The sequence below is a fragment of the Pseudorasbora parva genome, chromosome 17, assembly GCF_024679245.1.
Source record: "Pseudorasbora parva isolate DD20220531a chromosome 17, ASM2467924v1, whole genome shotgun sequence".
Lineage (NCBI taxonomy): Eukaryota > Metazoa > Chordata > Actinopteri > Cypriniformes > Gobionidae > Pseudorasbora > Pseudorasbora parva.
The window spans coordinates 32411298-32427293 of NC_090188.1; the positions used below are offsets into that span (position 1 = coordinate 32411298).

General features: G+C 36.2%; 1 protein-coding gene across 1 annotated transcript in view; it reads right to left on the reverse strand.

Annotated features, from left to right (window-relative positions):
• Positions 1-15996, reverse strand: part of pcdh15a (protocadherin-related 15a) — a 361007-nt gene that overhangs the window by 166796 nt on the left and 178215 nt on the right. The window contains exons 12-13 of the mRNA XM_067421546.1: positions 10242-10448; positions 4999-5133 (exon numbers count right to left, since the gene is read on the reverse strand). Coding sequence (XP_067277647.1) covers positions 4999-5133; positions 10242-10448 — 342 coding nt within the window. The remainder of the gene's footprint in view (positions 1-4998; positions 5134-10241; positions 10449-15996) is intronic.

Genomic DNA, 15996 nt, shown 5'->3' on the forward strand with positions numbered 1-15996 from the left:
GATGGTGGACCAATCCAGGCAGGAACCAAGGGCTTGAGGGTCTCACAGAATCAGCTCCCTTCTTGGCTGAGAGGCAGTGGAGACAGCGGCCAGGGAAAAACTTAGGACAGAAAACACAGGACACACACACACACAAGACACTAGACAAGACAACAAGAAACAACAGACAAACTAAGAACTATGACTAGATTAAACAAAAAACTAAAATAATAACTGGAGCTAGAAAACAAGGAAAAATAAAACAAAACCAATCTCTATAAAAAGACTAACTGAGAAATAAAAGTGGAAAACAGGAAAAATAAAAATGTAAGCTATCAAAACCAAGAAAACTAAACAATAAGGCTAAAGAGAAATGCCAAAATAAAACCTGGAGAAAATGAGCAAAATAAAGACAGAAACTACACTAGACTCAAAAACTCAGGAACAAAGAAAAAACTGAAAATAAATGCAAAGCTAGAAAAACAGGAGACACTAAAACTAGAAAAGGCTAGACTAAGCTAGACAAGGAGCTAGAGACATGTACGCACAAGCAAACGCTCACAAACATACACAACGAACCAGCAAAGACATGAGGGAAGGTAGCACAATATAAAGGGACCAGAGCACATGAGGAACAGGTGAGCACAATTAGTGAAACGAGGACTAGACCAGACTAAACAAGGGGGTGTGGTAACGGCAAACAAGGAGGGAGGACAGGAGGAACACATGACAAACACAAAGAGAGACAGATCCATGCACTAAGACACAACACAAACATAGAAACATTAAACAAAGACAAAACAGACAGAGCTGCCAGGTTAGAACCCTGACAGCTCCGGAACAGGTTTTATTTGGGGTAAGAAATCGCAAAACAAAACTTGACCAATTAGCTTTGACAAGCGTATAAAACCACTCCCTTTTTATCTCTTGCTCAGAATTAAAGCAATTCATAGTGAAAGCATTTGAAGACGAAGGTCTTACCATATTATCTTTGGCTTTGGCTGCTGATTATTTATTTTACATGAATTATGTAGGTAAACTCACCTAAAGGATTATTAGGAACACCATACTAATACTGTGTTTGACCCCCTTTTGCCTTCAGAACTGCCTTAATTCTATGTTGCATTAATTCAAAGTGCTGAAAGCATTCTTTAGAAATGTTGGCCCATATTGATAGGATAGCATCTTGCAGTTGGTGGAGATTTGTGAGATGCACATCCAGGGCATGAAGCTCCAGTTCCACCCAGAGATTCTCTATTGGGTTCAGATCTGGTGACTGTGGGGGCCAATTTAGTACAGTGAACTCATTGTCATGTTCAAGAAACCAATTTGAAATGATTTGAGCTTTGTGACATGGTGCATTTTCCTGCTGGAAGTAGCCATCAGAGGATGGGTACATGGTGGTCATAAAGGGATGGACATGGTCAGAAACAATGATCAGGTAGGCCGTGGCATTTAAACGATGGCCAATTGGCACTAAGGGGCCAAAAGTGTGCCAAGAAAACATCCCCCACACCATTACACCACCACCAGCCTGCACAGTGGTAACAAGGCATGATGGATCCATGTTCTCATTCTGTTAATTCAACTGTCCGATTTTGGTGAGCTTGTGCAAATTGTAGCCTCTTTTTCCTATTTGTAATGGAGATGAGTGGTGCCCGGTGGGGTCTTCTGCTGCTGTTGCCCATCCACCACAAGGTTGTGCATGTTGTGGCTTCACAAATGCTTTGCTGCATACCTCAGTTGTAACTAGTGGTTATTTCAGTCAAAGTTGCTCTTCTAATACCTTGAATCAGTCAGCCCATTCTCCTCTGACCTCTAGCATCAACAAGGCATTTTCGCCCAAAGGACTGCCGTATACTGGATGTTTTGAAAACTCTTCCTCAAAAGTTGCTCTTTCTTAGCTCAGGAGCTAAGTATTGTCTCACTTTTATTAGAACTAGGAGAAACATGTGAGATTGCTGAAAAGCATCAGTGTCCATTCACTCTCCATCTTTGCTCTTGAGAAGAAACAACCAAGACATTAAAGAGATTTAAGTTTCGAATTTTCTTTCCAGGCAGTGCTGAATGAGAGAGGGAAGATCAGAGGATGAGGGGAAATTAAAAAATATTTCTGTTGATGTGCAATGAATCTAAAATATATCAAAGTTTAATTTTTAGCATTACATTATGGAAAATAATGAACTATCACAAAATGCTAATTTTTTTAGAAGCACCTGTGTATATATATATATATATATATATATATATATATATATATATATATATATATATATATATATATATATATATATATATATATATATTCCCAAATGTACTATATCAGAAAATTGCAATATTGTGAAAAGGTTCAATATTGAAGACACCTGGTGCCATACTCCAACAGCTAATTAACTTAAAACACCTGCAAAGGCCTTTAAATGGTCTATCAGTCTAGTTATGTAGGCTACACAATCATGGGGAAGGCCACAAAAGATGACCACTGACAACTTGCACAAGGAGGGCAAGACACAAAAGGTCATTGCGAAAGAGCTGGCTGTTCACAGAGCTCTGTGTCCAAGCACATTAATAGAGAGAAAAAAGGGAATGAAAAGAAGTGGTAGGAAAAAGTGTACAAGCAATAGGGATAACCACACACTAGAGAGGACTGTGAAACAAAACCCAATCAAAAATGTGGGGGAGATTCACAAAGATTGGACTGTAGCTGGAGTCAGTGTGTCGAGCGTGTCGCCTTGCCTAAAGACAAAAAGGACTGCTGAGTGGGCCAAAGTTCTGTTCCCTGATGGAAGTAAATTTTGCATTTCCTTTGGAAATCAGGGTCCCAGAGTCTGGATGAAGAGACAAGAGACACACAATCCATGTTGCTTGAAGCCCAATGTAAAGTTTCCATAGTCAGTAATGGTTTGGGGCGTAAATGGACCTCATTTACATAGCGCTTTTAACAGACCATCCAAAGGCCATCCAAAGCGCTTTACATTTTGCCTCACATTCACCGACGGCCATGTCAGCCATGTAAGGCACCATCCAGCTCGTCGGGAGCAGCTGGGGTTAGGTGTCTTGTTCATGGACACGTCGACTCTTGGTCAGGTGGAACCGGGGATTGAACCACCAACCTTTCGGTTTGTAGACAATCTACATGAGCCACTGAGCCACTGCCACCCCTATGGAGTATTGTGAAAAGAAACATGTGATATGCCAGACCCAACAATGCAGAAGAGCTGAAGGCCACTATCAGAGCAACCTGGGCTCTCATAACACCTGAGCTGTGCCACAGACTGATCGACTCCATGCCATGCCACATTGCTGCAATAATTCAGGCAAAAGGAGCCCCAACAAAAGCATAAAGTGCTGTGCATGCTCATACTTTAATGTTCATAATTTTCAGTTGGCCAAGATTTCTAAAAATTAATTATTTGTATTGTTCTCAACTCAAGCAATATTCTAATTTTCTGAGATATTGAATATGGGATTTTCCTTAGTTGTCAGTTATAATCATCAAAAAAAAAAAAAAAAAAAAAACTTTTGAAATATATCAGTCTGTGTGATGAATGAATGAATATAATATACAAGTTTCACTTTTTGAATGGAATTAATAAATAATGGAGAAATAAATAAAGTTTTTGATGATATTCTAATTATGTGAGCAGCACCTGTATATAAAGCTTTTACAATGTCAATGCATACATGTATATTTCTTTCAGCTGCCTTTTCAAACATCGCTGCCAGCAGCTGTTAGTTTTTTTTTCTTGTCTTGTAAATAGAATTTATGATTTTTACTCTTCAGCATATAAGTGAATTGTGCCATCTTTCTCTCGCAAGAATAGACCCAAACTAACACACTCCATGTTCCGTGTCATTGGCTTTTTTCGCTGCAGAAGTCAGTTTTTCAGGTGCAAATTTTCTAGAGTTAATTATAAAAGTATGTTTATAGTGACCAATGTGAACCTGTTGAATCTGATCAAAACCGGCTTAGATTTGTTTGGTTATGTCGAGTGTAAACCATCTCTGAAACTCAGAGTTTGCTCAATTAGCTTCACGTAGGTCACATTTATTTAATACATAAATAAATACCCTGAAATAAAACTATTGCAAAATTGCATACTGAGACTTTATCATCTTGCCAACATCTCATATCATCCATTGTTTAGCCATAAATGGGACACACCCTTATCCAATCTATCGCAACATGCTATTGCAGTGAATGGCCCATGAAACAAACACCACCTCTCAGATTAAACAACGATCAAAACACAGGGCTCAAATGGTCCTCCTGTGATCCAGCTATCTTTTTAACAGCTTCTTGGAGATCAGGGATTCTAGAAAGATCAAAGACACTTGAGCCCAAATCTCAGATCAATAGATTAGATCGATGGACAGAGTCCTGAAGAGACACTTCACATACTGAACAAACAGCATCTTTTCAATCAGATTGTTTTGTTCATCACAGCGAAGAGATGTCATGCTGGGCCTTGATGTTCAAGACAGAAATATTAATCTTAAAGTAGGAGCATTCCCTGTTGTTAATAATTCAGATGCTCCTCATGCCAGAACACCACAGGGCAGATTGTGACACACACAATGTAAGAAGATCAGTAAATAATCTCAAGAGGACAGATTCATTTTCAATGAGAGAAATAACATTAGTGACAGGGTCTCATAAAGCCGTTTTTATTCATACAAATTATTAATTAAATTATAAAAAATACTGTACTCCAATATACATATGACAGAATGTCTATGTGTCAGAATACATATGTCTACAATGACAGAAATAAGAATACCCACTGAGAATAATTTGAATTAAGAATTTGAGAGAGAAAATGTCCTTCATTGTCAAAACAAATAACTGGTTTTATTTTCTTTATACAAAATTCAGTTACCTCTTTTTCCTTTTGATTTTGTGATGTAACGCAATATGTTGGGTTCGTCTAGTATGAATTATAATTAGTTGAAATAAAAACAAACAAAGCCAATGGGAGGTTTTCATTTAGACAAGTAAATGTGTGTACAGTCTCCTACCGTTAAAGTGTAATTCGTCTGTATCTCTCGGTCCACTGGTTTCAGCAGGGTGAGGTAACGTATGATGCCAGAAGACGTGATGGTGAAGATGGAGGTGTAGTCATTCAGTGTGATCTTTAACTGAGGATCTTTTGTCTTCATAAAACAAAGATGAGAGTTGAATTCAGCAATATTACAGATTAAAAACAAGCCTCATGCAGTCACGCAGCACTGATATTGCATAAAAACGTTTAAGTGTCACTCAACCACCTCCTTCACTCTGACATGCAAGAACCTCTTCAGAAATAGAACAGACTCAATAGTTTGTTTGAAAGTTCAGAGGATTCAAAAGTTATCAAATGTCAAATGTAATGTAATAATCTAATGTAATATAGTGAGAAGAATTAAGCACATGCACATTTTATACAGCCACTCACAATGGTTAGGTCATTAAAATGTATAAAATATGAATACAAGAGTCCATATTTTAAAGATCTAAGCGGTCTGAAGCACGTGGACAAATCCCCTTTTGCTAGTTTAACGACGGTCGCAGTGCCTTGCTCATGGTCCAAAATGGTTGTACCTATTCTACAAATTTTTACTTCCTAACTGAACTCCTTTCCACAAATTGATAATACCCAATACCCTGTTCTCACTATGCTAATACCTTAATGTAAAAAAATAATTTCTTATTACTTCCTATGATAAGCAAGCATATTACATCACAGAAAGTGCTGGGAAAATTTAAGTTCTCATCTTTTATTTCAAACCTTAAACACATGGCTCAAACTTAGAATCAAACTAATTCTGTAGCTTACAAAAGGAATATGCTACAGCTCCTCTAAAAATGTATAAATACAATGAAAATGAAAACTATAACTGTGTAAGCCTCTAACACTGGCCAATTATTCGCCACCGTAATCACGTCAAAACGTTCCCATGGCAATAGAGGGAAATGACTGCTCTTGTGTAAAGTAAAATTTTTCAACCTTATTTTAAATATAAATGTGACTTTTTTTGCAACGAAAATGCAGTCATCGTGAAATTTGCACGCAGAAATCAGCAATTTATGCGGTGAAAGTGTGCCGTATTTTTTTTTTGCAATGCTTCTCCCGCATATATATGCAGACATTGGCTGATTATGCATTGAATTATGCGATCACATAAACAAGTTTTTCTGGAGGGACTGTAATGTGCAGATTATTAGTGAGTTTTGTGGCACATAGTTAATAATGGACTCTTTAAATAACAATAAAAATACTGCATTATTGACTTTAGATATTATATTTACAGTGGGTATGGGAAGTATTCAGACCCCCTTATATTTTTCACTTTGTTACATTGCAGCGATTTGCTAAAATAATTTAAGTTATTTATTTTTTTCTCATTAATGTACACACAGCACCCCATATTGACAGAAAAACACAGAATTATTGATGTTTTTGCAGATTTATTAAAAAAGAAAAACTTAAATATCACATGGTCCTAAGTATTCAGACCCTTTGCTCAGTATTTAGTAGAAGCATCCTTTGAATACAGCGATGAGTCTCTTTGGGAAAGATACAACAAGTTTTTCACACCTGTATTTGGGGATCCTCTGCATTTCCTTTCCTTCTCAGGGTCATTGTCTTGTTGAAAGGTGAACCTTCAGCCCAGTCTGAGGTCTTGAGTAATCTGGAGAAGGTTTTCAGTTAGGATATCCCTGTACTTGGCCGCATTCATTTTTCCCTCGATTGCAACCAGTCGCCCTATCCCTGCAGCTGAAAAACACCCCCACAGCATGATGCTGCCACCACCATGCTTCACTGTTTTGACTGTATAGGACAGGTGATATTTTCTCCACACATACTGCTAAGAATTAAGGCCAAAAAGTTCTATCTTGGTCTCATCAGACCAGAGAATCTTATTTCTCACCATCTTGTAGTCCTTCAGGTGTTTTTTTTTTAGCAAACTCCATGCAGGCTTTCATGTGTCTTGAACTGAGGAGAGGCTTCTGTCGGGCCACTCTGCCATAAAGCCCCGACTGGTGGAGGGCTGCAGTGATGGTTGACTTTCTACAACTTTCTCCCATCTCCCGACTGCATCTCTGGAGCTCAGCCACAGTGATCTTTGGGTTTTTCTTTACCTCTCTCACCAAGGCTCTTCTCTCCCAAAAGCTCAGTTTTCCCAAGCGACCAGCTCTATAGAAAGGGTTTTAGTTGTCCCAAACGTCTTCCATTTAAGGATCATGGAGGCCACTGTGCTCTCAGGAACCTTAAGTACAGCAGACCTTTTTTTGGTAACCTTAGCCAGATCTGTGCCATTGCCAAAATTCTGTCTCTGAGCTCTTCAGGCAGTTCCTTTGACCTCATGATTCTCATTTGCTCTGACATGCACTGTGAGTTGTAAGGTCTTATATAGACAGGTGTGTGGCTTTCCTAATCAAGTCCAAACTCTATAATCAAACAAAGCTGGACTCAAAAGATGGTGTAGAATAATCTCAAGGATGATCAAAAGAAATGAACAGCACCTGAGTTAACTATATGACTGTCACAGCAAAGGGTCTGAATACTTATGACCATATGATATTTCAGTTTTCCTTTTTTAATAAATCTGCAAAAATGTCAACAATTTTCAACAATTCAAATATTATGTCAATATGGGATGATGTGTGTGTACATTAAAGAGAAAAAAATTAACTTAAATGATTGTAGCAAATGGCTGAAATATAAAAAAGATTGAACAATTTAGGGGGGTCTGAATATTATCCAAAAGTGCTTTTTTATCCCAAACAAACCTTAAATAATTAAGAAGTGAATATTATGTTATATTTTAGACAATATCGTCTGCTTTTGCTTAATTTTGCCAACAAACATTTTATACATACAGTATGCATAAAATATGACATACATACACTACCTATAAAGCCACAGTAGAACTGTTGTGTGTCTACAAGCAACACACATCGATTGTTTCTGAATGTATCCACATTTTAAACTAATCATTCAGGTGAACCAATGATTGAATGGTTTAATTTATTATGAAAGCCATTTATTTCATTCCTGAATGAATCAGCCATTTGAACTAATTAAAAGAAATACTGCCTCAATGACTTGCTCATTAAAACATTTACCGCAGTTTATGTTTCTTATTTTATTTAATAAAAAAAATAAAAAAAGGGGGTGCTTCTGAAACATAAGGCTGCATCTTAAGGCTGCGTCATTCCTAGTCCAGTCTTTCAAGGCTTGTAAGGTTAAAGTCTTTCTCAGAATGAGATGGTCTAATAAGTTCACATGGCTACATAATACATGTTCCCACCCCACAGTCGCAGCATGAAAATACTACTAATACTTAATTTTGGAAAAATACTTTGTATTAAAAATCTTTATATAAACTGCCTTTCTATTCTATATCAACAGGGGCTAACATTATTGGCAGTTTAATAATAATAATAATAGATATATTTATTTATAATGCACTTTTCATTCTGAAGAATCTTAAAGTGCAACAATGGTGGAAACATAACAAAAAATGAATAAAAAGTAAAAGAATAGTTAATAGAATAACAGTTTAGTGTTAAGTGATTCATTTACACCAAAACAAAAGATAACATGTATGCCTTCCTTTTAGAAAACATTATTTGTGGAATGTTTGCAAAGGATTTTGAGTAATTGAAGGTCGCAAAGGATACACTAAATACATCTTCAAAATGAGCTGATTGAAAAACACCAAACAAAATAGATTCAAATAAAGACGGACCTCGGCAGAACTTGACGATGTGGAGGGCGAGATATGCAGCCTTTTATGCAGACTTTTAAATTAAGAAGCACCCAATTTTATATTTTCATATTAATAAAAAAATTTTAAAGGGATAATTTGTTAAAAAATTGTGTCATCATTTATGCACCCTCCTGTAGTTTTAAACCTCTATGACTTTCTTTATTTTGCGGAATATAAAAAATATATATTTTGAAGAATGCTGGAACATACTGTTTTGGTTATCATTGTACGAAATAAGTTAAAATAATAATAATTATTATTATTTGCCAAATTATTTTCTTTTATGTTCCATATGAAACTGATGTCATTAATGACTCACCCTAATGTCATTCCACACCCATAAGACCTCCGCTCATCTTCAGAACAGTTTAAGATATTTTAGATTTTAGTCCCAGAGCATAATGCAGTCAATGCCCACTTCACTGTCCATGTCCAGAAAGGGAATAAAAACATCATCAAAGTAGTCCATATGTGACATCAGTTGGTTGATTAGAATCTCTTGAAGCATCGAAAATACATTTTGGTCCAAAAATATCAAAAAACTATGAAAAGATTCAAACGGTTAATGAATCAGTGAATCGATCAATGCTTCGAGTCGCCAATGTCACGTGATGTCAGCAGTTTGGAGGTTTAACGCGTTCCGAACTGCTGAAATCACGTGACATTGGCGACCCGAATCATTTATCGATTCACACCGTTTGAATCTTTTTGGAGAAACACGGAAGAGAAGACAATGCTGAATAAAATCATAGTTTTTGATATTTTTGGACCAAAATGTATTTTCGATGCTTCAAGAGATTCTAATCAACCATCTGATGTCACATATGGACTACTTTGATGATGTTTTTATTAGCTTTCTGGACATGGACAGTGAAGTGGGCATTGACTGCATATGCTCTGGGATTAAAATATAAAATATCTTAAACTGTGTTCCGATGATGAACGGAGGTCTTATGGGTGTGGAACGACATTAGGGTGAGTCATTAATGACATCAATTTCATTTTTGGGTGAACTAACCATTTAAGGGTGAGTAAATGATTACATAATTTACATATTGGGATGAACTTACATTGCATTCAAGGTACACATTTTACATTATTGTTAGTTCTTGCTTTCCCTGGGAATCGAACCCATGACCTTGGCGTTGCTAGCACCACACACTACTGGTTGAGCTACAGGCAAGCTATGTTAAGCCATATTAAAAATTTTAAATCTCTTGACAGTCCTAAAATAAACATATAAAGTGACACATGGAAATATTCCATATGAAATAAAAAAAAGCAAAATAAAGTTGGGAAAAAAGAAAAGGATAGAAAAGAAAAGGAAAAAGGGAACACATCACATCACTCTGGTACCTACTGGTGTGGCCCCTGGCAGCAGCTACAATATAAAACATATGGAGAGACTGAAACCATCTGTGATTTTATGCATATTTGCATTCCCAAGACAGGAGTGAAGCAGCATTGATCATGAAAATGCCCTGACTCTTTTTATAACAACTTACCTCTTCTATGTCATTGTCCAGTGCTATGATAGCCAGCGGAGCCGTGAGGTTGGAGCTCCCTGAGATGGTGGTGCCAACCGAGGCTGACTCACTGATGAAGCCCTGGTACGAGGACTGCCGAAAATAAGGCGCCTGGTTGTTCTCGTCCAGAATTTCAATTTGCAAGTCAGCAAATGCCGGAAGAGGGTGGCCATTATCCTGTTCGGCCTGTTCACAAACAAACAAACTAAACTGTCATGGTGAAAATATCTGAAAAGATAAAACCTGCTTATCAATATAAACATTAAGATTCAATAATGACGGCTATACTTCAAAGAATATACATAGCATGTCCAAATAAACTGACAAGTAAAAAAACTTTAAAGGGAAAAAGATACATCATCATGATAATAAATGTCTCATGCCATGAGATATTGCAAGATTAAAATGTGAATTCTCGTTGAGTAAAAAAACATTTAATTCAGATAGATTCTGATTAAAAGCCATTTCTGTTGGATAATGATCGGTTTAATTAGAAACTATTATAAATTAGGTGCAAATTAGGCAACACCTAATTTATAATAGTTAGATTGATTTATTTCAATAGTGCTAAGCTAATGACGTGATACTCAAGTAGCATCAAAATATATTCAGTAGCGCATGGGTAAAAATAGTGCTTTTTAATTATATGGAACTACACTAGTTGTAATTGTTGACTACACTTTTGAAAGGGAACTCGCGCTTCTCCGGGAACTAAGGTTACAGTCATAACCAGAGGCGTTCCCTTTCGAAAGGCATCAAGCTGACGCAGAATCTCGTTCCCTGTTCTCAGGGAACTAAGGTTACAGTCGTAACCAGAGACGTTTGGGGTTGGTAAGTTTTTATGTTTTGGTAAGAAATCTTTTATGCTCAAGTATGTGATGTAAAAGTATAAAAAGTAATATTGTTATATTTTATTACTCTAGTCTTTATTAGACAATATTTCAGAAATCATTCTAATATGCTGATTTGGTGCTCAAGAAAAAATATATAGGCATATCTCCCAATATTAATGCTATCTTAGGTTGGGCTGTGTAGTTGTAACCAACTCTTATTTATTTTTGTTATTTATATCGTTTTTTATTTCTATGTTCAATTTGTAGAAAGAAGTTGAATAAGGAGGTCACACACAGCCTCAGTTAGACGTTCAGGAAGCTCATAATTCATTTACAGTAAGGTCTGACGAGATAATTCAAACTCAGAAAGTAGAGTTGAAATCAAATTAATTACAAGATGATTAGTTAAAACATTTCAAAATGCACCTGCTGACTATAATCTGCAGAGGATTTGTAATTTTTTATTTAGTTTTCAAATTCATCAAAAGGATCTTCACTTATTTCTAATTAAAGTCTAGCAGTTAAAATATGGCCCAAAATCCATGGACCCAAAATGCCTAAACATTGAAGAGGAGTGTGTATACAGATCCCTGAATATTTTCATTTCAGTTATGAGTCCCACTGCTTTCATTAAGAAGCCATGAAATACTGCAGCTCTGTAATTCAATAGACACTTCACACACTTGAAATACACACATACACACATCTGACAATGTTGACAGCGGCAATGTTTTGTTTGTTATTTGGTCTAGAATTTCAGTAAGCTTGAAGCGAACTGAGAATAGCATATCGTTCTTTGTTATTATGAAACTGAAAAATCATAACAGCAAACACAGTCATGCATCGTTTCACATAGGAAACATTTAAATTACCCCTGCTGTTACTGCTGTTCCACCAAAATCTATGACAGAGCAGAATAATTTCACACTAGTGTTCGCTTCCTCGTTTCAATTTATACCCCCCCTTTCTCTCTTCCAGCTCAATTCAATTAGAAGATACAGCATGTTTAATGTAATTAAATATACAAAACTCTCTTCCAAATGCAAGTGAGCTGTCTCGCTGTCTACCACCTACAAAGGCAGCATCCTAACTGCAATGGAATCTCAAGTGAGTGATTTGGAAAGCTCTACATAGACAGACACTCTGTGTGACAAAAATTCACCACATGAAGCTCATGGGAAACCCGACTGATTGATTTATTTCAATAGTGCTAAGCTAATGACGTGATACTTAAGAAACATAAAAATATATTCAGTAACATATGAATAAAAAGTGCTTTTTAATTATATTGCACAACACTACAAGTTTGGGTTTGGTAAGTTTTTATGTTTTGGTAATAAATCTTTTATGTTCAAGTATGTGACGAAAAAGTATAAACAGTAATATTGTTATATTTTATTACTCTAGTTTTTAGTATTACACAATGTTTCAGAAATCATTCTAATATGCTGATTTGGTGCTCAAGAAAAATAATAATATTATACTAGGGTCTGTCTGAATACTCGATTCTGATTTGCTGAAAGATGAGCATTGAGTAAGGGATAAACAATGACTAGCTGGACATTGAGGCAAAGAACCAGTTACACTCACCGCCTGCGGTTTCGACTCATGACCGGGAACAAAAACACACCTGCAGTACTCCGCTGCTGCTCCGAAAAAAACAAAACAATAAAAACTGCATCCACTGTTTCCTTAACACTGGGTTATTTGGGAAGCTGAACAAGGTTGTCTTTTTTGCCTCACAACTAGAATCACACTCCTTTAGTGATATTGTTGATTCTACACATGAAACGACAGCACTGCCGACGGCGTCCATAACCCGAACAAAGTTTGTTCATGGACGTGCTCTTACTCTCACATCGGTTGATGTGTGCACATGCACATCCGGGAGAAGTGCAAATACATGGAAATTTCACCTTTAAATGACGTCATTCAGGGCCATATAAAAAAAAAAAAAAAAAAAAAAAAAAAAAAAAATCTGACACTGTGGCAGCGCGATATTTGACCAGAAGGGTAAACATTTTTGGCTTCTTAGATCATCTGCCCGCTTTGAATCAGATACAGAGATAAAGTAATGCATAATATTACATTAATTTGAATTTATGCAATTGTTTTAATTAATTTAAGAGAGAGAGAGAGAGAGAGAGAGAGAGAGAGAGAGAGAGAGAGAGAGAGAGAGAGAGAGAGAGAGAGAGAGAGAGAGAGAGAGAGAGAGAGAGAGAGAGAGAGAGACATCTTACCTGCGTCTGTTCATTGCCTCTCTATTAACAACGGAACAGTGAGTTTAATTATTTCAAAATAACGATGTAAGCCCCTTGTTGCTGAGAAATATACAGTAGCGTTTCACTAAAAAAAGTTATTTTAATTACTAAAAGTCATGGAGCACCCGTTGATAAGTTTATGTGCTCCTTTGTGTATGCTCAGCATGATCACTGCTCTCTGTGGCATGTGTGTGCTTCACTGAAAACAGCACATTAATATAGAACGGTGATTAAACTGACATGGAACTAACTGTGCATTAATGGTTTTATTGCACATATTCCAGCCAATCAGAATTGAGTATTCAGACAGACCATGTTATAAAACTGTTTAAGGCACAGGTAGTTCCAGTCAGTTTAATCATTTAATATTTAATATTTAATTGAAGCACACAAACACACACACACACACACACACACACACACACACACACACACACACACACTCACGCGCAGACAAAGATCGAAGATTGAAAATGAATGCTATAAATAATTTAATTTATTAATTTAATTTAAATAAATGCATTCTTACCTCTGTTGCTGATTTTGTAGAATGCTACATCTAACACGCCATAACGGAGGAAAATAACAGTCATTGTTTACCCTTCCTGTCAAATATTATGAAAACATTAATACCAGCTTTAACTTGTCAATGCTGCAAATGACCATGGTATAAGTCAGATAATCCATGACTAGCTGTGCCTTAAATGATTTGAATGCATGCCACATTGTGTGGTTCTTGGGCTCCGTGTCATGCATTTAAATGATTTAATCCCCCGATAACAACTGGTAAAAACAGATAACACAGACTCATCTGGGTAACGGAAGTCGGCACTATACACTTGCTAAGAATGTTTTTGTTTTTTTTTCCTTATGGAAGTTTCTCCATTTGGTAAGCTAATAAAATATTAAAACTCAAATCAATATTTTGTGTGCAGTTATTTAATTATTTAATCAATAGTCCAGCATCCCCACTCACTCTTTTGTTTCATACAAACGCAGCTGCTGCCATTTTGCAACATTGTTTTTCTACACTGTAATGGATTATAATATAACAAACAGGTACGATGTTAACTCTTTCCCCACCACTGACGTAATTTTCTGGATTTCCATGTGTTTTCACTGTTAGGGGATGCTATTACACATCTTCCGGACAAGTACTGAATCTCCTGATCAAAAAACATGTGAAGAAGAAGCAGAAATAAGCAATCTCCTATGTAAGCATATGCATATGTAAAATAACACGATCATCAACATTAAACAGCAATGCCGGCCCAGGACGAGGTATAGGACTGTGACTATTTGGGGTATTGATGGACTCAACCTATACCATCTATGTTTTAATTATCTTTCTTAATCCAATCTTTGTGTAGCTTTTGACACAAAAACGTGATTTTCTCAACTTCATGTTGCAAAATGTTGCTATTTTTTATGAAATGTGTGAAGTGTTGATAAAAAAAGAAAACATGAAGATAGAATAAAATAAGTTTTGTTTGTGTATGCGTGTGTGTGTGTGTGTGTGTGTGTGTGTGTGTGTGTGTGTGTGTGTGTGTGTGTGTGTGTGTGTGTGAGCCTCTTTATGTGGTTTATGAGGACACATATTTGTATAACTACATGGGTATTACACTGGTATTACACTTTAAATGTGGTTTATGAGGGCATTTCAAATGTCCAAATATTTTAAATAGCTTTAAAAACATATTAAATTATGTGTTTTTGAGAAAGTAAAAATGCAGAATGTTTCCTGTGATGGGTAGGTGTAGGGGGGTAAAAAATACAGTTTGTATGGTAAAAACCATTACGCCTATGGAGAGTCCCTGTACACCACATTGTGTGTGTGTGTGTGTGTGTGTGTGTGTGTGTGTGTGTGTGTGTGTGTGTGTGTGTGTGTGTGTGTGTGTGTGTGTGTGTGTGTGTGTGTGTGTGTGTGTGTGTGTGTGTGTGTGTTCAAAAGCAGAGGGTCTGTTCTTGATATGTAGCATGTTCAGATATTCTGGGGGTCGTTACATTTTTGTAAAAATGATCAAAAACGCTGGCTGGCAACTAAAAAAAAAAAGTTCAATTTCAAATCAATATCTCTTATCTCCCCATAATTATTTATTTGGTGAAATACTGCGTAATAAGTGGTATGGCTATGTTTGAAAAAGATGATTGCTAGCAACTGTTTTCCCTGCAGAAGATTTGCATTTAAAGAGCTAATAAAAACATTTTAACTTAATATTACATGCCTATTTACTTATGTGGTAAGTAGCCGTGTAATAAGGGGGGAAATATATCTGGCCGGTTGTTATTGCAGAATAAACACCTTTAGGGTGATGAAGGACTGGGATAACAACCGGCTGGACATGCATTATACCTTGCTTATCATCAAGGTTGTAAACAGTTGTGCTGTTTAATATTTTTTTGTGGAAATCATAATACACTCTTTCAGGATCCTTTGACAAATAAAAAGTTAACAGAAAGAACTGTATCAGTTTGAAATATAAATCCTTTGTAAAATTATACATTTATTTACTGTTACTTTTGATCCATTTAATGTTTCCTTGTTGAATAAAATAACATTTTGTTCAAAAGTTTAAAAAGGTAGTGTGTCATACTATACACAGTTGTGGTCAAAATTGTTGGTAAATATGATCAAATATG